This window comes from Sebastes umbrosus, chromosome 10 (genome assembly GCF_015220745.1).
Source record: "Sebastes umbrosus isolate fSebUmb1 chromosome 10, fSebUmb1.pri, whole genome shotgun sequence".
Lineage (NCBI taxonomy): Eukaryota > Metazoa > Chordata > Actinopteri > Perciformes > Sebastidae > Sebastes > Sebastes umbrosus.
In genome coordinates this window covers 14586306-14606381 of record NC_051278.1, presented here as the reverse complement: position 1 = coordinate 14606381, position 20076 = coordinate 14586306, and the positions used below count along the sequence as shown (strand labels likewise).

At 39.8% G+C, this 20076-nt stretch overlaps 2 protein-coding genes across 4 annotated transcripts in view; one reads left to right on the top strand and one right to left on the bottom strand.

The window, feature by feature from the left end:
* Positions 1-20076, bottom strand: part of arid4b (AT-rich interaction domain 4B) — a 73079-nt gene that overhangs the window by 47735 nt on the left and 5268 nt on the right. The window lies entirely within an intron of this gene.
* Positions 1172-15955, top strand: ggps1 (geranylgeranyl diphosphate synthase 1). 3 transcript variants are annotated; one of them, XM_037781335.1, is made up of 5 exons: positions 1172-1312; positions 1517-1639; positions 4427-4519; positions 6857-6927; positions 14286-15955. In XM_037781335.1, the coding sequence occupies exons 3-5, from the start codon at positions 4447-4449 to the stop codon at positions 15087-15089; spliced, it is 948 nt and encodes a 315-aa protein (XP_037637263.1). In that variant the 5' UTR covers positions 1172-1312; positions 1517-1639; positions 4427-4446; the 3' UTR covers positions 15090-15955. The 3 variants fall into 3 exon arrangements, with proteins under 3 accessions (XP_037637263.1, XP_037637262.1, XP_037637261.1); XM_037781334.1 differs by having other exon boundaries at positions 1173-1411; XM_037781333.1 differs by having other exon boundaries at positions 1173-1639.

Sequence of the window (20076 nt, the reverse complement as noted above, 5' to 3'; positions counted from 1 at the left end):
CCATAATTTTACATGCTGCTTTGTTTCCAAATGTCACAAGTTTGGACTCGATATAGATGAACTTGTTCTGTTTTAAAGTGATATAAATGGGAAATGGCATAGATTATGATAATTCTAGATGAGGATTAAAAGTGTGAACAGGAAGGCAATCCAGGCACTCCAAAATATCAAAAAAGTAGCAACGAGGAAGAGAGTATATTAAAAAGCCTTTATTGTAGTGGCTAAATCATTTAAAAAGCCAACATGTTTCGACCACTGTAGGTCTTCGTCAGGGCTTACAAACAAACAGACAAGGCGGATGTGGCCTCTCCTGTATGGTATCAACAACTAATGAGAGGCAATCACATGATCATCACTTAAATTATTCAATATAATTATACTAATACCATAATTTTACATGCTGCTTCGTTTCCGACTGTCACTCATCTTTTCTGCTATTCGGGCACCGCACTCCTCTCTCTCCCTCCTGCTCTGTACCTGTAGACCGTCAGCGCGACGCGTATACCCGCCCCTCCCTGCTTGATGGTATGAGCCTTGTCTGTCATCACCTGATTGGTCGCACGGACGTCATTAACACAACATTCAGTCACAGTCAGTGCATGGAGAAACCTGCTTCTCCCAGCTTTCAAACCGGAAACAGTATGGAGGCTCGTTTGGAAACTTTCTTCTCATTATTTCACGAAAATAGTTCACTGAAATGTGTTTCTGAAAACATTTGAGGCGAGAAATAAGCCATGCAGGTGATGAATCTGTCTTTATTTTGGATCGACAACATTTATTTTAAAAGATTCTCGAGAGTTTCGAGAGGCGGCGAGTCGCGTCGGACGCCCCGTGATTTGCATAAAGTAGACTAGCCCTCAACTTTATGCAAATAAGAAGCGGGCGTCGTGACGCTCCGTTTCTCGAATTGCGCCGCCACGCTACCAGAATGCATTGCGCGGCTGCTTACATAGATAATGAATGGGGAGCGTGGAAAGCACGGAGCCTGTGGACACATACCATTATCGTTCACTTAAAAGAACCGGCTCTTTGAACCTGCTCGTTCGCGACCAACACATCACTAGTTCTCACAATACAGAGAGGAAAAAAAAAGAAAAAAAACTACAACTCCCAGTATTTGGACTACATGTGTGTGTTTGATATGTGTCACAGAGTGTCCCGGTGTGTGTGTTTTTTGCGATTTCCTGACAAGTTAGAAGCTTTTACCAGGCAATGTAGAAATGCAACATACAATATATTTGAAGGCACCCATGTTACAATCCCCACCTCTTCCTCCGCGCCTGCTCTGTAACGACGAAGAAGCAATATATAGGTAGCTCCTCTGAAACTAGCTTCTCTCGAGTAGTCTGTAACAGTGCTTAGTAGTAATAAGGGTTATTAGCTTAGCATAGCATCCTGGTGAATTAGCAAGGTAACCTTTAAAGACCTTAAACATATGAAAGTGTGGATGTGAGACAGTCATCTCGTGTGTGCCTTTTAGTCGACTTAGTGTTGATGTGGATGTTTTTATTTTTAGTGTAGTTTGGCTAACAAGGACTACAGGAACCAGCAAGTCAGTGTTAGCATGCTAATGCTAAGCTAACTAGCATTGTGGCTAACAGGAACCAGCAAGTCAGCAGACTGACAGGGAGCAGCAAAGGTGGGTGGAGTTTATAACACTGTTGGCTAAATGTACTCAGCATTTTAGTTTTCTTAACTCCTCTGTTGTTGTGTGTTATTTTGGGTCACTATGTAATATACAATTCATTTATTTAAGTTCCCACTTAAAGGGATGCACATGGTCAACATGATGGGAAAACTTATTGCTTATACTCTACATTGGCTTTTCTGTTGAATCTCAATATCATAACATTTCAAAGTGAAAGTATGGACTAGATATAATTGAACTGGTTCTGTTGTAAAGTGAAATTGACATATATATTGGCATAGATTATGATAATTCTACTCAGGCAAGATGAGGATATCAATTCAAACTTTATTGCAGACTCAAAGTCCAGATAAGAAAAAAACAACAACAATATATTACGTATAATACATTACAATACAGGAAGCACTATAAAAAGTCATGATTAAAATATATTAAAAATATTAATATTAATATATACATACATCAATGCCTTACATATAAAGAACTATACCAGGGCCTCCACAGCTGTGATTGGTACCCTATAGTGCTAAATCTGTTGTTAGACAACCGCAAGATGAGAAGATCATTCTCAGAGTGATTAAGCCGGCATATAAATTTGTACATGAGATTTCTTAATACAGTTTGAAAAGTATTTATGCCTGCAGACACAAACATTTCACTTGCACTGGAACATCTTGGTCTTTTTAATAATATTCCTTTGCATCATTATATGTGACCTGAAGTCTCTGTAAGCTCGCTTTTTTATAGTTTGACCACAAATGGGCTGTATACAGTGGTGTACAATATGCTCTGAACAGAGACATCTTCACTCTATCTAAACACATACTAAACATCCATAAGAGAATGTTTGCTTGTGCGAACAACTTGTGGCATTGCCTATAAATATCATCATCTGCCATGTCTTCAGTAATGAAATGTCCAAGATATTTTACCTTAATACAGACACAAAGATTGTTATCAAAGATAAAAGTGTATTTATCATATATAGCTGTTTTCCACTTTACTCTAATAATGTTTAGTGTGGACTTATACTGTACACTCAATTACCAGTTGCAGGGCTGGGTTGGATAGAAGAGTATCTATTAAACTAGTAACTATCTACAACATGCTAGGGTGTCATTCTTTCAAAAGTAATGATGACTCAGTAAATAATAATATTATATGACAAGAGGTCCTCTTAATATAATATTAGACCATCTCTTGGTGGAAATGGAATGCAGCATTGTGTTATTTGATAGAAAATGTATTTGGCAGTCTGATAAATTGATTATAATGTGAGGCTTTGCATCAACATTTGATCACAAGTGGAGCTGCAGTGAATTAACTTTTTGAACTGAAATAAGTTCCCTAATACGAATTTTTTCAAGATGTTTCACACTTTTCTTTTTAGGTTGATAGTAATAAAAACCCTTTTGTTTTAATATGGAGATCGCGATTATTCATTTATTTTAGCGACAACACATTTTTATTGCACTTTCACAGTAAAATAGACAGAGCACAGCTCTCACTTCCATGTTGTGCTACATTTCTGCTAATGTACATATTAAGGCTGCACAATATTGGAAAAAAATGACTTTACAATATTTTGTTTCTGGGATATATAAGTTAAATGCATCAATCTGGTAAACTTTGAGAGCAAAATGAAGAGGCTAGATCTATGGAGAACTTTGTGCTCTAGTAAACAATTTAATAAACACATTGTTTGTATGGGGAACACAGCAAAAAAGTCACACCCACAAAACATGGGCTCTGTGTTGACAGTCGGGCCGGGAGCCCCGTCCATCCCCACAGGCATTTTAAACACCAATATCGCAGTCGATCATGTTCATTTAATTGTGGGAAGCTAAAATTGTGATCGCGATTAATATTCGATTAATTGTGCACCCCCAGTTGATAGGTTTATAGATGTTTATGATGTGACTGGATGTAAATTATCTAGTCTGGGCCTTTACATGAAATTAAACCTCACTGCCTGTCTTGTGTTTTTTTGAGTGATTTTTCTTATGATCATCACCAGCTGTCACAGACAACCCAATTTCTCTATCTTTATTGCTACATCACTTGTCACCAGTTTCTGTGGCTCACCGGTAATGTGATTGTTTTAACTTATCCAATCATGTGATCATCATGTGATCATCATGTCACCATGTACAAGGGGATTTCATGGCTCTGCACATGCGTCTGCATTACATCATGAAAATAGATTGTTTTAGATTTGTCAGAACCTTTAATCTGCTTGTTTGGGTTAGTAGAGTTAGAGCATTTATAAAGTAAAGATTTACAAACAACATATTAGTTTTGTATTTCTCATTGCATTTCTTGTGTCTCAATTATGTAAAGGAGAAATATATAATAAAGGGGTAAAAGTATCACTCACAAATTAATACCCTCTCAGTGTATTATGCTGCTTAGTGTGTAGCAGCATTTTGCAGTTATGTCTCTGATGTCAGTTACACCAAGATGGCCTTTGAGTCAGACATTGTTCCTGTCATGTCAACACAATCCTTTCTGCTATTTCTTCTACTACAGTTAATTCTGTCTACTCAACACTTCCCCAATCTGTCAGTTAAGAGCCAGCTTTAAGTTTGGTGCTGAAAAATAGCAGAAACAAGTCACCATACATGAATACCACAGGCATCTCTATTAGAAACAATCATCTTCACTACTTCTGTTTACCACAGTGAGATTGTGGACTTGCACCAAGCTGTTTAACTTTAAGAGCTCAATAATGTCACCATTATTATCTTACTTTTTTATGTTCTTTGTCCTCCAATATAGATTTGTGTAAACTTGAAGCAATGGATGGCGACGCGGCATCCGCCTCTGAGCGAATTCTGCTGGAACCATACAAGTACTTGTTGCAACTACCAGGTGAGTCTTTCTCCATGTCAGTGACTGCAGAGTGGTGGAAGAGACGTGTATGGAGGCAGGCAGACATGCGGCTAAAAGGTCATCAATAGCCACACTGATTTGTCCTATAGCCACACTGAACCCTGACCTGCTCACTTCCTGTTAGTCGCATCAGCAAAATGCCTAAAGTGATGAATGTGATAAAAGGCTCTAGTGTACACACAGCAGACATAAACTGCATGCGTCATAAGATGAGTTATTCTTCTTGTTGATCAATACTAACACCTAGATTTGTGTTATTAGGAGATGCTGCTTAATTTCATATAAGTGTGTTTATGTATGTTACTGCAGTGGCAAAGTAGGCTTGAACTTCAAGGGCATTAAATTCATCCATTGTGACAAGGGTTGTCACGATGAAGAAACTTAGTAGTCGATACCAATACCAGTAAAATTCCACGATTCTTGATACCAATTTGATAAAACTATAACTATAAATCCCATGTACTTCAACATACACTCCTTTACTACAGTTTGCATATCAGTTTTTGTTAGGAAGTTAAACAGGTCATAATTCTCACTATTATCTATTTTATATTGTGTAAAAACATCTCCTTCAAACAACTGTATTAATTCAAGTTTCTTGCCAAAAACTACATTTTACAAGATTACATTTGAACACATCATGATAAAGTTATAATTTACCTTTGCCCAATACTCATTTTTACTGAAAAAAAGCCTGCAATCAATGGCACCTTCCGTTAACGTTAGCTCCGTGCAGGACTTTGCTGCTTACCGGCTGCTAACAGCTAACGTTAAATAGCTCTCGTCCTGCCAATTTCAACACAGATTCGTTCTTCGCAAAGTAGCATTATCAGGTGAAAAATAGAGTGCGTCCACTTGACGCGTCGATAGTGAGTTTACTGCGTCCCAAACACATTTTCTATGTGCATGATGTAATTGTCTAATTTCTCTTCACCGAGTGTACACTTATTTCTTTATTTGTTTCTTCAGTTTTGATTGGTCACTTTTTTGTCAGTGGAGAAGTGACTGACCTAACACCAGAATTTCATTTTGGGTAAATAGGACAAGTCCTAAGGGTCTATGTTAGTTGGGATGTTTCCTCTTTTGCAGTGTCACTGTGTCATTCAGGCTCATAAGATAAGATTATTAAAGTCTTGCAGCAGACATTGTCATTAAAGGAAAATTCCAGTGTTTTAAAACTGGGTCTTTTTGTCATAGCTTTGGCAAACATATCTATAGGTTTGCATAAAATTGTACTCATCCCTGTTACTGTTTAGATTGTGGATGTGAGCACTCAGCTGGAAACAGTTTTACAACCGAGTCCATGGGGTCAAAGAAAAACAAGCCTCAAACCTGGTCTTTGAACAACATCAAACAGAAAACTTCCTGTGCTTCATTTAGACCAGCTCTTCTTCTTTTTGACTTCTCAGTTTCTCTAGTCAGGTCACATCTCACATCCACTGTTGCCTAAATAGAGTTGTGTGCCCAGACTGACCTGCAAGTTTAACTCAGAATTAGCTCTGTAAGTATATTAGATGGAGACTTCATCTTTATTTAGACCTTAAGATAAGTGCTGGCAATAGGTGGCATTGAAATATTTAAAAATCTCCGTGAGAGGCTGTTTTAGTCTTATTGCTTCTTCATAGCGCTGTCTCCAACAGTGAGGGTGAGATCAGTGTCAGGTCTTACCTGTAGTTATAACGGCTGAAATTATGACAATGAAACACAGTTTTCCTTAAAAGTTTGGTTTCTCTGTGAATATGTGGCTACCACTCACCAGGTATTAGAGCTGCAACGATTAGTCGACTAATCGATGAAATCGATTGACCGACCGAAAAAAAATTGCCAACTATTTTGGTAATCGATTCATCTTTAAAGTAATTTTTCATGCAAAAATTTCAGAAAATGCTGTTTTCAGCCTTTCAAATATGGAGATTTCCTGCTTTTTATCTGCTTAATATCATATTAAACTGACAAAACAAGACATTCAAAGACATCACCTTGGACTTTTGGAAACCGGGACGTACATTTTCACTATTTTCTGACATTTTATAGACCAAACAATTAATCAAGAAAATAATCAGCAGATTAATCGATAATGAAAATAATTGATAGTTGCAGCTCTAGTTAATATAGACGTCAACAAAGTGTGCATTCTCAAATATCAGCGACATAAGGGCTCAAAGAAAAAAAAAATAATGTAAGTAAGTAGAACAAGTTGATGATTTGCAACAGTAGTCATTGTATAGGATGCACGTAAATCTTTTTCCTTTTCCTTTGTACACTACACTGTCTTTGTCTATTAAAACTTAAACTTTTTTTCTGCACTCTCCTCAGGAAAGCAAGTGAGGACAAAACTATCCCAAGCATTTAACCACTGGCTCAATGTTCCAGAGGACAAACTACAGGTGAGAAATCGGCCATTTCAAGCCTCTTAACATCCAGTGTCGTCTGATGTTTATTGTTGTAGACAGGGAAGGTGAAATGATGCTGTGCTCCCTCTGAATAAGCAATTTATTTTGTAATGCGACCAGAGTGTTCTATCAGCTGAGTTGTTCCTAACTGAATGTAAATGTAAAGCGTGGATGTAGAGCCGAGAGCATCCATGATTTATTACAGGAGGTTGTTAATGTAGCTGAGGATCAAGTGGAATGAAATGAAAAAGGACAATGCTTTCAAAAACCGAACAGTTACCCTTTTCTATATTTGTTTGATCTGTAGCTTTTTTTCCCTTATTGCTGATTTCATGAATTATTGAAGTTGGATGCATTTTGTTTGCCCTTATAGTTCACTTTTAAAGAGTTTGTCTTGAGTAAGAAAAGAATAGCCTAAATGCTAAAGCTGCATTAAACCCAGGGGGGAGAATAAAACAAGTTGATTGGCTAACATGTTAAAAAACAGTTGTTTACTTAAACCTCCAGCAGACATGGACCAACATTATCATTAGGACCGGCCAACAGCTCTGCTACCGGTCCCTGTTAATGATATATTTTTGATAATGAACCTAATATCGCGTATCAAATATACTTTACAGAATAATAATAATAATGAGTAAATGAAAATATAAAAATATAAGATACATACAGAGTAATGATTGAAATAATAAAGACAAATGAATAGAAAAAAACATGGAAAAAATAAAATAAATACATATTGAATAAAATTATAAATAAGAAATATGAATTAAAAAAATAATAATAAACACATATCTAGTGCACATACATGTTTATAAATCAGAATGCATCAGTATTAATCATGGTTTGAAGAAATAATAATAGTAGGAAACAAAACTGCATTAAATTGCAGACAATGGTTTTTGCCTAGATTGTGGTTTTGACTGTTTATGATATAAGTATGTTTTGCCGGCTTATAGTGTCCATACCTAGAAGAATGACTTGTTTTGGGTTAGGAACTTGCCTGGCGACAGGTGCAAAAAATTTGCAAAGTGATTTTAAAAATCAATTTGTGTAGATAAAAGCTTTACTGCCATTATGTGTATGGCCTAATTTACTCACTTCACTTCACTTCATATGAGCTTTTAATCGCTGTTTGAGTGCTCCCGCTCAGTTTCCCAGAGTCACATTAGATTTGCAGGGAAAATTGATGGCAATCACTGCATATGAAATTCTATCAGTTGCAATAGCTGTTGTTTCTAATCCGGGAGTATGACAGGGCTTGTTACCAGAATAATTAGTTTATTGTATGCTAATATTATTACATGATGAAATGCATTTAACACTTTGTTTGGGAGGTGGGATGATGGTGCTACAGTGGAGTGTGATGGCAGACAGCCCTGTGTAGCTTTAAAGAAAGCATTAAAATCAGTATTCATTTTCATCTTTTTGAATGAAAATGTGTAGATCATGGTAGCTAAGTGTTTTACTGTGCAGTATATTCCAGATGGTGCAGTAAATGGTAGTGAGAAGGAAAATATTTGGCAGCATTTAGGGATTGTTTGTTTGTGTATTTTAAGACATAATGTGCCATACCCGCTGGGACTACAGCTTTTTCAGCTTCATGTGCTCCTGATCACCTCTGTGAGCGAAGGATTAGCATGATTCAAGTCACAGACAGCTTCCCAGGCGAACCTACGCCTCCACTCATCCGTTACAGCGTTGTTGTAACACATTCTTGGATGCTGCCTGATTAGATTGCAACAGACATATTGAAGTGCGTGTACAGATAGCAGGCTGATTGGCATTTCTGCTTTTCCCTCAATCAGATTAATTTCAAATTAGCTGTTTAGGATTTATTGGTTTCATTGAGCAGGACCCTCGCCGCTGTCTACTTAGGGAGATCAGGGCATGGACCTTATTATACTGATAGCATTAAAATTGCACTGGCTGAATACTAGTCCTGTGTCCAGTAATGGAAATATGGAGACTGTTTTTTCTGAATCTACATGCCTTTCGCAGTGCAGAATGCTAAGTGCTGAGCCTGTCAGGTCTCATTAGGTTTGCTGTTCAACAGGTCTCCCTTTGTCCTGAATGTTTTATAAACCCTCCCCAAGCAGAGGAGTCGTAGTTCTGCAGCAGAGCTCAGAGGTCGTACTGTTGTCTCCTGTGGTCATTTCACCTCCCAGTGCACAATAAAAGTCCTCCCCAGTGATGACTGGTTAAATCTTGGTGCATGGATGCGTGTGAGTAATAAAGTTGTCAGTCTCTTCATTGAATAGGGCTGCAACTAACGATTATTTTCATAGTTGATTAATGTCGATTATTTTCTTGATTATCAAAATAGTTGGCGATTAATTAAATAGTTGATAACTAGGTTGTCAAAGTTAACGCGATAATAACACGTTAACGCAAGTTTGTTTCAATGCCACTAATTTCTTTAACGCATTAATGCAACTTGCAATTTTCAGTTTTAAAGTTAGAGTGAAGATACTGGCATCATATAACACTAGAAAACCTAAAGAATCCATTGGTACCAACCATGTCATACTAGCTTGTCATGAAGGAGGTTAAATAACGTTCCAAACTTGCGCTCAATCTTTGTGAGAAAAAAGTGGTATGGCCATTTTCAAAGGGGTCCCTTGACCTCTGACCCCAAGATATGTGAATGAAAATGGGTTCTATGGGTACCCACGGGTCTCCCCTTTACAGACATGCCCACTTAATGATAATCACATGCAGTTTGGGGCAAGTCATAGTCAAGTCAGCACACTGACACACTGACAGCTGTTGTTGCCTGTTGAGCTGCAGTTTGCCATGTTGTGATTTGAGCATATTTTTTATGCTAAATGCAGTACCTGTGAGGGTTTCTGGACAATATGTGTCATTGTTTTGTGTTGTTAGTTGATTTCCAGTAATACGTATGTACTGTACATACATTTGCATAAAGCAAGCATATTTGCCCACTCCCATGTTGATAAGAGTATCAAATACTTGACAAATCTCCCTTTAGGGTACATTTTGAACAGATAAAAAATGTGTGATTAATTTGTGATTAAAATAATGAAATATATTAATCGATTGACAGCCCTATTGACAACTAATCGATTAATCATTGCAGCTCTATTATTGAATATTGAATCAACATGGTAATGTCAGCCCTCCTCCTGCTACAGCATCCATTTCACACTTTGCATCAGTCGAGACATATTTAATCACAGCTTTCACACTGCTACTATTACAGTGGGCTGTATGTCTTTTAAATGAATTAATTCAGTTTGCAAAATTAATAAAAGGAGAAACTCAACATTCATTTTTGATTATTTTCACATTTTGCTTCGTTTCTTGACTGTAAAGTGCTGACATTTTCAATTAAGGAGCACATATGCTGCTTGAGGCTACAATGAGACGTTACCTTTAGATTTTTGAGTTTGACTGATCAGTTCTTGTTTTGTTGAGTTGTAGATTTGTTGGCAGTTCATATGGCCTACATTCATATGCAGATTGTAACCAAATCTACTTTTGTTCTCCTGCTGATTCCGCTTTAGACAGAATTTCCTTGTTTGACATATCAAAGAACTATCTCCCCTCTGACTTCCCCCTCTATGTAGCAGCATGTAAACTCCTGCTGAACCCATCATGCAGACTCAGAGCACTCCTCTCGTCATCATTAGCACACTGCTGCCAAGAAGTCGCCGCCATGGAAACAACTGTGCCTTCAGATAGATGGAGGCAGTGACAGTGGCACACTGTCTCATTCATTTGGCAATGAATTTTTCATCAAACCCCCATATGTGCTTCACCACAGTGCAGTACAGAACAGGTTGTGGAGGTTTGGGAAAATCCGCTGCCTTGTGACCTTTAGCTGACTGGCTTCCCCCTGTTCTCTGTGACAATGTAGAAAGGTTAGCTTTATACTGTCGTCTGTCTTTTGGAAACACGTGTCATTCACGAGCATGTCTGCTGCCTCGGGCTTAAGAGCTTCATGTAGGTTTACTTTGTTTTTATTCTCAGTGAAAAAATATTATCCATTACAGTTCTGCACAATTACATAATAACATAGGAATGAAACATAAATAGATAATTGGATTCATAGCAAATCAAATAACTGTACATCCATCTATGTACTAGGGGTTAGAGGGAGGGGTAAGTTAGAGGCTGAGGCAGGAAAAGCCAACACTGGTATCAGCATTGATTCATGGAGAGACCTTCGTCTGGTCAGCTAACATTACTGCCAAGCAGGTGAAATATAGAGTGATATTGTGGTTTTAGCTGACGTGTGTCGCCTCACTGTTTTGAGCGATGCTCGTTCATGTCTATTTAGAGCGAGCAAGCGCGAGCCCGACGCTGACTTTCGTTGACTTAACGGCCACAGGTGTCGCTGTTAACAAGCATTTCTGAAAGTTACAAACAGTCCCTTTAAAAAAAAGATTCACATTTAAATTCCTAGCTTTGCAGAGCCCTTTGCACTAAACAATAGCCACATTAAATATATGACCTTGCTGAAATGGCTCCACTGCTCTTTTACCTAAATGTTAATGTTTTATCTCATAAAAGTGTATATTCTTTCATGATGACTGTGAAGGTGGTGTTTGTTTCAGGTGAGGTGACCCACCACGTCTATGAAACACTGCAGGAAAACTCTATATTGTAAATTAGTTAATTAGTAACATGCTCCATTATCTACATTGTGTAAACCGTCTTCGGCTTCACCACACAGCATCAAAAACAATACAAGACAAACAGCAGGGACACAGCATCAACAAACGAGATTATAAAAAAACACAAAACATAAATCCCAGATTAAGATTGTTGTGTCTTTTTGAGCGTTATACAAAAATGTATAGGACGTCTGCCATATTTAGTTATATTTGCACGCTAAGACTGGTGTTCTAGATGAATGAGAAAGCATTTTTGAATGACACAATCCAGTAGGCGTGGTGTGTGTGTGTGATCATGTGGGATGACCATGTTAAAACCTTGGCCAGACTTCACCAGTCCTGCAGTGTGATGACTCAGAGGGATTACTGTAGGAGCCAACCACCACAAGTGTTTACCTGAGTGAGACAGGTTTATGCGTGCACATAACTGACTTGTCTGTTTCAGAGTTATTTCCCCTCGATAGATTGGTGCACTTGTTTGTTGTGAAGGAGTCTCTGCATTCTTAATGGATCACTGATTGTAGCTTTGGCAAACAGAGTGAGTCTCTGCGTCAGTAACCTCTGGGTGATAATCAATGAAGTCTTGCGGAGCAGTGAAGGCACTCGGCACTTAAATGGTGGCATTACACAGCGACAGTCTGACTAATTTGTTTCCTTGGAGACACTCAAAGTCCAATTGACGGTGCTCGTGTATAAGTTTGATAACTGCTGGTGTTATCTGAGGCTTCAAATCTTGTCTTGATTGTGCCCTTATTGTAATTCATAGAGGCCACTGTTTGCAATTTGAATCTCTGAGTATGTTTTTGGCAATATTCCCATTTTGTCCTTCATGTGTGCATTCATTGTAGCCTTACCCACAACCCCCCTCTCTTGTAAGTGGCTCAGGGTGAGCAAGTGTCGGGACCCTGCCGAAGGAAAGGTTGTGTTTGGCGGATAAACTGCTCAACTGGCCCAGCCTTGGCCATCTGCCTGACCCACTGAGCCTCTCTTTGTGCTCCCCAGCCCCATACAAACAGCTTTCATTACCAGGCCACACCACTTGTCTTTTAAATCAGCAGAGCACTCCAGCAGGCTGCACGGCCAACTAGAGACAGCAGACACCTGATGGCAACCGTGGCTGTTTTGTGTCAAATATGAACCTGAAACAAAGCCAGTTTTGGTTATTAAAAATGTCATCGTCCTGGTCACAGGTCATTTCAGAGAGAGCGTTCCTATTGGCTGGTCATTCAACGGAGGCAGCTGTCAATCACTCGCAAACTCTGATGAAACGGTCAAACTAGGCAGCGCTGAAATCAGTATTCTGTTAACTGTAATGCCTATTTCTCACCTCAATTGTTTCCAGAAACATCTTGTAGTGAACTGTTTAGCTGTAAAATGAGAAAGTTTGCTCTGGCTGGTGGGCGGTGCTTGGTATTTACTCAACTGATCTCTACATGGCTGCCGGGTCATAAACCTTCTCATTTTACAGCTAAACAGCACACTACAAGATCAGAGTTTGCGAGTGATTGACAGCTGCTCTGAGACGGCAGGCTCCAGCTCAGCTCTGATTGGTTGTTTTTCTCCAGTCTGTGAAATCTTGCAGAGGCCATTGGGAGCACCGGAGGACACAGAGTCACAAGATTTTTTTCCGATTGCCTGTCTCATGCACTACTGTCAGGATATAGTGACCGTTTTAGAAAAATAACTTTTTTTAATCATATTTGCTCCAATTCTACCCACTGCAGCTTTAACGATGACTGATTACTAATTTGTCTATTGTCCACATAGCTCTTGAGGTGCATACTGTATTAAAGCTATTGGAGCTTGTCACTACACTTGTCATTTATGGCTTTATGTCTTTCTCTCTTTAGAGGAGAAAGTGCACTAAATCCTGTAGTGTCACCTGTAATTTCTTAACTATGTTAATAGATCCTCTAGGGCTGACCCGAATGCTTCGAAGCTTCAGTATACAGAGTATGTAATAATAAAGTATAAATCCCCAAATAGCCCGCTGAATAAGGAATAATCCCACAACTTTATTCATATTCAGCATTATTTATTATTAGTCATTCTCAGATGGATATCGCTGTTTGTTGTGTGTTGAGGTGCGTGTGTGTACAGTAGTGCGGCAGCAGCACTGTCCTGGGAACTGAAATGGGGGAGATGGAGACAGAAGAACATGTCAGCCTGCTGCACCACAAAGATATGAATACCGTCAAATATCTCTCATAGAAGCTTCGAAGCCCAAATCATGGTATTCGGGACAGCCCTAATGTGAATACATTTCCTCTAAACTCATCAAGCCACTGTTGCTCTCTCTGGGGCACGACATCTGTGTTTTACAGCAGATCAGATAAAAAGTGACATTCCTCTTGTCAATCTCCGAATCTGTAACAGCTCCAGTCTGGAGAGTATCTTTGCTGAACTCTTCATTCTCTCTGACTGACTGCCTGGTTTGTTCGAGCAACAATTTTGTCTGCTGACGAAGACTAGTGCAGGCAAAAGTGTAGACATGGCACCCTCTGCTGTATACAGGTTGTAATGCATAATTTACACAAAGGAAGTCTTCTCAGCATAAGCATCATTGTAATAGTTCCTGAAAGTTGGTAGCGCAAAACATTAAAACATGAATTTACTATGAAATGGAAAAGCTGATGTGATTGCACAATAATTCTCAAACTGTGAATTTTTATCCGTGTAGTTAATGATCAGATTTGTTTGCGTCATGTTCAGGTGGTTATCGAAGTGACTGAGATGCTCCACAACGCCAGCTTGCTCATAGACGACATCGAGGACAGCTCCAAGCTGCGGCGAGGCTTCCCCGTGGCCCACAGCATCTATGGCATTCCCTCCGTTATCAACTCGGCCAACTACGTCTACTTCTTGGGGCTGGAGAAGGTGCTGACCCTGGAGCACCCTGAAGCTGTCCGAGTGTTTACCCGGCAGCTGCTGGAGCTGCACCGTGGTCAGGGCCTGGACATCCACTGGAGGGACACCTACACCTGTCCCACTGAGCAGGAGTACCGCAACATGGTGCTGCAGAAAACTGGAGGGCTCTTTGGTCTGGCTGTGGGCCTGATGCAGCTTTTCTCAGATTGGAAACAGGACCTAAAACCCCTCCTGGACACACTGGGCCTCTTTTTCCAGATCCGCGACGACTACGCCAACCTGAGCTCTGCCGAGTACAGCGAGAACAAGAGCTTCTGCGAGGACCTGACGGAGGGCAAGTTCTCTTTCCCCACCATTCATGCTATATGGTCGCGTCCGGAGAGCACCCAGGTGCAGAACATCCTGAGGAAACGCACAGAGAACATGGACATCAAACGGTACTGTGTGGACTACCTGGAGAAGGTAGGCTCGTTTGCCTACACCCGTCAGACTCTGCGGGACCTGGAGGTGGAGGTCTACCGCCTCATCGGGGAGTTTGGGGGAAACCCTCAACTAGAGAGCCTTGTTAAACACCTCAGCAAAATGCATCGTGAGGCTGAAGCCACAGCAGAGTCCAGTACTGAGCCACAGTCCAGGCAAAACCACTGACCTCAACCACCTTTCACTGCTACATGACTCACATACTAGCCCTGCACACTCCACTCACACAGACGCTTTGCTAATACACTGATGCAGCTCAACAAACATACCGGTATGCTCACAAACTATTTAATGAGTCACAATCAATCATTAAACTTGTGCTCTTGAATTCTGTTAGACAGCTTTGACTGCATTCAGCAGCTACGAGACCGCGAAGCAGTCCCAATGTTGCCTTTCTCTTTAGTGTGCTAGATGGCATCCTCCAAGTGTTGCTTAACATATTACACATCACCAATTGTCAAGGAATACATTAAAAAAGAGACGAACTTCTTATGTTGGTTTTATGTTTGCTTTTCTAAAAATGAAAAATAACAAGATGGCAACAACGCTTAAAAGCCTTCCGTTTGATGTGCACTACAGTGCATGTAAATGTATTTTTTTATGTCTTGCCATCAAATGAAAACTGTTTATCTAGAGCTGAGTGAATGCTGGGTGTTTTTTCCTGAAGCCCCTGTTTAGAATAAGATGTCTGAGTGTATGATGTGTGATTTGGGGATCCATAATCATTAAGCCGCCAGAGTGCCAATCCTGTAGAAAAGACCTCTGCAACTCAATTGTCTACTTGTTATGTAACATGCTGGCATTATATGCAAAGTAGTGCTCAAGCTGTTTATGCTCAGCTCTATATGAATACGCTGTTGATGTTTTGGTTTATTATTATTGCGGACCGCATTTCCATCTGGTTCAGATTCAACACAGCTCTTCACATCTCTGATATTTTATTAGGGTGACTCAGTTATGTTTGTAAGTGGACGCTGTGCTGCAGTTAAAACCTTTTTTCAACTATTGAATAAAAAAAAACTTTAAAAAGGTAACCTGTGGGCTCGTCTAACTTCTAAGACAAAATGGCACATCTCCCTGTGGCATCAAGGGTTAGTTTGGTTTTCATTGTTTTGAACTGAACTTGTTTGATGTGATGAGGCTCATCTCCGTAGAGGGACCTTCTCCAGAGATGAGCAGCACCATCTACTGAGCACATGGGCGTAACTGAAAATCAAGATGTGACTAACAAAAGGTTGTTTGTATGTTACAGTAGTTCTAGGCTTCTTCCTACACTGGACCTGATGTCTTATTTCAACCCTGTCACAAAGTTATATTCCCATTAGGGCTGTCAAAGTTAACGCGATAATAATGCGTTAACGCAAATTCGTTTAAACGCCACTAATTTCTTTAATGCATTAACGCAATTGATATTTCGGAGGTCATAGCGATAATTTTAAAGCTAGAGTGAAGAAACTGTTATCATATGAAACTAGAAAACCTAAGGAATCCACTGGTACCAACGGCGAGGAAAAACTGGCATGGCCATTTTCAAAGAGGTCCCTTGACCTCTGATCTCGAGATATGTGAATGAAAATGGGTTCTACAGGTACCCACGAGTCTCCCCTTTACAGACATGCCCACTTTATGATAATCACATGCAGTTTGGGGCAAGTCATAGTCAAGTCAGCACACTGACACACTGACAGCTGTTGTTGCCTGTTGGGCTGCAGTTTGCCATGTTGTGATTTGAGCATATTTTTGATGCTAAATGCAGTACCTGTGAGGGTTTCTGGACAATATGTGTCATTGTTTTGTGTTAGTTGATTTCCAGTAATACGTATGTACTGTACATACATTTGCATAAAGCAAGCATATTTGCCCACTCACATGTTGATAAGAGTATTATTTAGTGTTTGTTGAGAATGCAATTTAGTTGTATGTATGGGAATGTAATATGTAGGAGACAGGGCTGCTCATTTAAGATCATGTTCCCAAACATTTACCCTACATACACACACTAAATACATGAAAACATTGAGCCATCATTATCCGCAGTATATGTAATCATAAGTCTTCTCCTGTTGCACCAGATACACGTGTTTATTTTTCAAGGCAACCGATACTTTTGCAACTCTGTGCTGAATAGTTCAGGCTGCAGCAGCTGATGCAAGTTATTACACAATTGCCTACCACGTGTTTTCTTCTGAGGAACCTTGACTGAGCACTCACACAGGCTGGTTGCTATGGACGTGGTCGGTGTTTTACTGCGAGTTTGGTCTGAAATACATGGCACCAGTTATCTAAATCCTGTATTATTTGCTGCTTCTGTTAATAATGTTGAGTTTTTCCTCAGCTGGTGAAAAGAAGCGCAGCCCGGTGGACAGAGGCTATCTGTCCCAGACAGCTTTGTTGACTCTCTGAAGCTCTTGATTATTATGTGTCTTTCAGATTGAATCGGGCTTCTATGAAAATACATCTACTCGTCAAAATGTCAAATTCTTGATAATCTGGGGGACCGGTGCCTCCACTAATTTTGCTTCCAAGCAGCCACAAGTGCAGGAAAATGTGATGCAAATGCATTTCTGATTTGATAAACAGCAGAGACGTATGAAGTGGCTTTGGCAGAGCTGACTTAAGTCCATCACAATAATCAAAGCCTCTCACAGTTCTCATTTCTTCTCTCTCTAGGTCGACTAGATTGATTTTCTCCACCCACAGTGTCTGAGTTCTGTTTGAGAGCAAAACGGAATAGCTTTTGTGTGAAGAGCGACATGGCTCACTCACTGTCTCCCTCATCCTCGGCAAGCTTTGGATTATTTATCACTGGGCTGCGCTTTACGCATTTGTGTTGCTTTGGGAGCACTCCAATAGATATTTCATAAGTATTCTTGTGGCAACAACAACATTTTGAAAACCTCATCGCTGAGAATTGAAATAGATGCTGCTGTGTTTGTGTGCTTGTTTTTTTTTGTGATTCTGCTGAATTGAAATCTTACTTTCTTGAGTAAATTCTAATTTTTTAAATATTTTCTTGAGTGGAGTTTTGCACCCGATTCAACTGTTATCAGGCCATTAAATAGGTGTTATCAGTTGCTATAAGCACCATAGATGTGGGTCATTAGGGGCATACTGCACCTACTACATTGTAAAAGTGAAACTTAAAAGCAACACGTTCTAACATGCTGTAAAACTGAATGAAATGTCACATTTTGAAAAAACCCAAAAATGCTTCTTTAGGTTTAGGCAACAATACTACAACTTCTTTAGGTTTAGGCAACAGTACTACAACTTCTTTAGTAGGGGCGTAACGATTCATCTTCTACATCGATGTATATTCCTACTATCTTACTACATCCAGAGGTACTCGGGAAGTTGTCCTTCACGGGAGACGTACAGTATATCGATATAAAATCGATTGTATCGTTACTAAGGATTTGCACCTTGTATTTAAGGACGACAAATGTTATATGAAAGTGTTTTTTAGCGGCAGCTTCCAGCTCTGCAGCGCGAGCACGCATACATGGCGTGGATGCAGACGAACGGTGCACTGGACTCCTTGCTTTCGCCTCCGGTAGAGGCGTGGAGGGAGACGGGCTGTATGAGCTGCCGGCGCTGCGGGTGCCGAGGAGCCGGTCGGCAGAGTCGGGCGGTTTCACCCACAGGCGCTTTCCCCGTGCTCTGTCGTTTTTTCATTCAGAGAAAATTACTTTCCTTTCCCCGTCATGATATCTATGTGCATGCAGCATCAGCCTCACGTTTCAAATTGGAGAGTAGATGGTCCGCGAGGCAAATTATCACGGGAGTAAAGTCAACTAACGTTAGTCTAACATAGTTTTAAAGTGTATGTTGTAGTCCTCTAAATAGCCTCTAAAGAAAACCACGAACACGACTGCTGAATGCTTTCAAAGCGCCTTAAACTGGTCTACGTATTGATACCTATGACAGATGTTTTAAAGGACTGAATCATTCATTTGATCCGTAGCTACATTTAAGGATAAGGCCGGATATATTCTACTGTATGCTTTTCTCATGAAAAGACCAAAAACAACCTCTCAACACTTGACAACTTCCTCAGCTTGACTTTAAAAAAAAAAAAAAAAAAAAAAGGTCATAAATTTACACTTTAGTTCTTAGAAAAGTCTGAGTAAACAACTGGACACTTGTTGGGGAATATTTTCAGCCACGGATTCACACCAGTATCAATGACAGCAAAACGTAAGAAGGATTGATATGGAATAAAACAATGCCCATGCAGGGCCAGCTCAAGCCCTTTTGGTGCCCTAGGCGAAATTCGGATTTGGAGCTCTCCCCCCCCACAGTGCAACAGTGTGGCACAGTGATGTTTTTTCAATACTTTTTGGACAACAATGGAGCTCTATGGTACAGAAAAAATAAGATAAATCAGGCTTCAATTCATTATTGGTTTAGTCTTTTCATGGCATTCGTTGACAATAAGGAAAATATAGACAGATCAACATACTTATCCTTTAATGTCATTTGATCCACGGGCTTGATAACAAGTTTCCTTCAGTTAACAATATTCATGCCAGTGTGGTTATCATATTCATGTCAGTTACTGTTCCCAGAACAACACATGTTCTCATGCATAATTCTGCCATCTCTCACTTGTTTGTAAAAACCTCAGCGCGCCCTCATGTCCCATTGGGGATAAAGAGGAATAACAAAGTACTCACTTGTTTCCACCTGCAGTCACTGTAGCCTGCATCAAACTGTCTACTTTAAGTTTATCATGACTGATTAAAGGGGAACACTAGCGGTTTTACCCATTTAAGTGGCAGTAGGCAGTATATATTTTGGCATCATTGGGCAAAAATTCCATAATAACCTTTCAGCATATTGTAATTCAAGTGTTCTGAGAGATAACTAGACTTCTGCACCTCATCATGGCTCTGTTTTCAGACTTTAAAAAAATCTAGCCCGTGACGGGAGACTTTGACCAATCACAGGTCATTTCATTGAGAGAGCGTTCCTATTGGCTGTGCCCCGGTCATGTGACCGGAACTTGGCGTTCCTTCAACAGATTTTACAATGGCAGCCGCGTCACAAACTTTCAAATTTTACAGCTAAACCGTGCACTACAAGATGATTCTGAAAACATTTGAGGAGAGAAATAGGCATTACAGTAACATAATATTGATTCATATTTGATCAG

What these genes read in the sequence shown, in the direction of transcription:
- ggps1 (XM_037781335.1), top strand. Translation starts at nt 4,447, where the DNA reads ATGGATGGCGACGCGGCATCCGCCTCTGAGCGAATTCTGCTGGAACCA. An exon ending in GTACTTGTTGCAACTACCAG is followed by an intron (nt 4,520 to 6,856) that starts GTGAGTCTTTCT and finishes CACTCTCCTCAG; the next exon opens with GAAAGCAAGTGAGGACAAAA. An exon ending in TTCCAGAGGACAAACTACAG is followed by an intron (nt 6,928 to 14,285) that starts GTGAGAAATCGG and finishes CGTCATGTTCAG; the next exon opens with GTGGTTATCGAAGTGACTGA.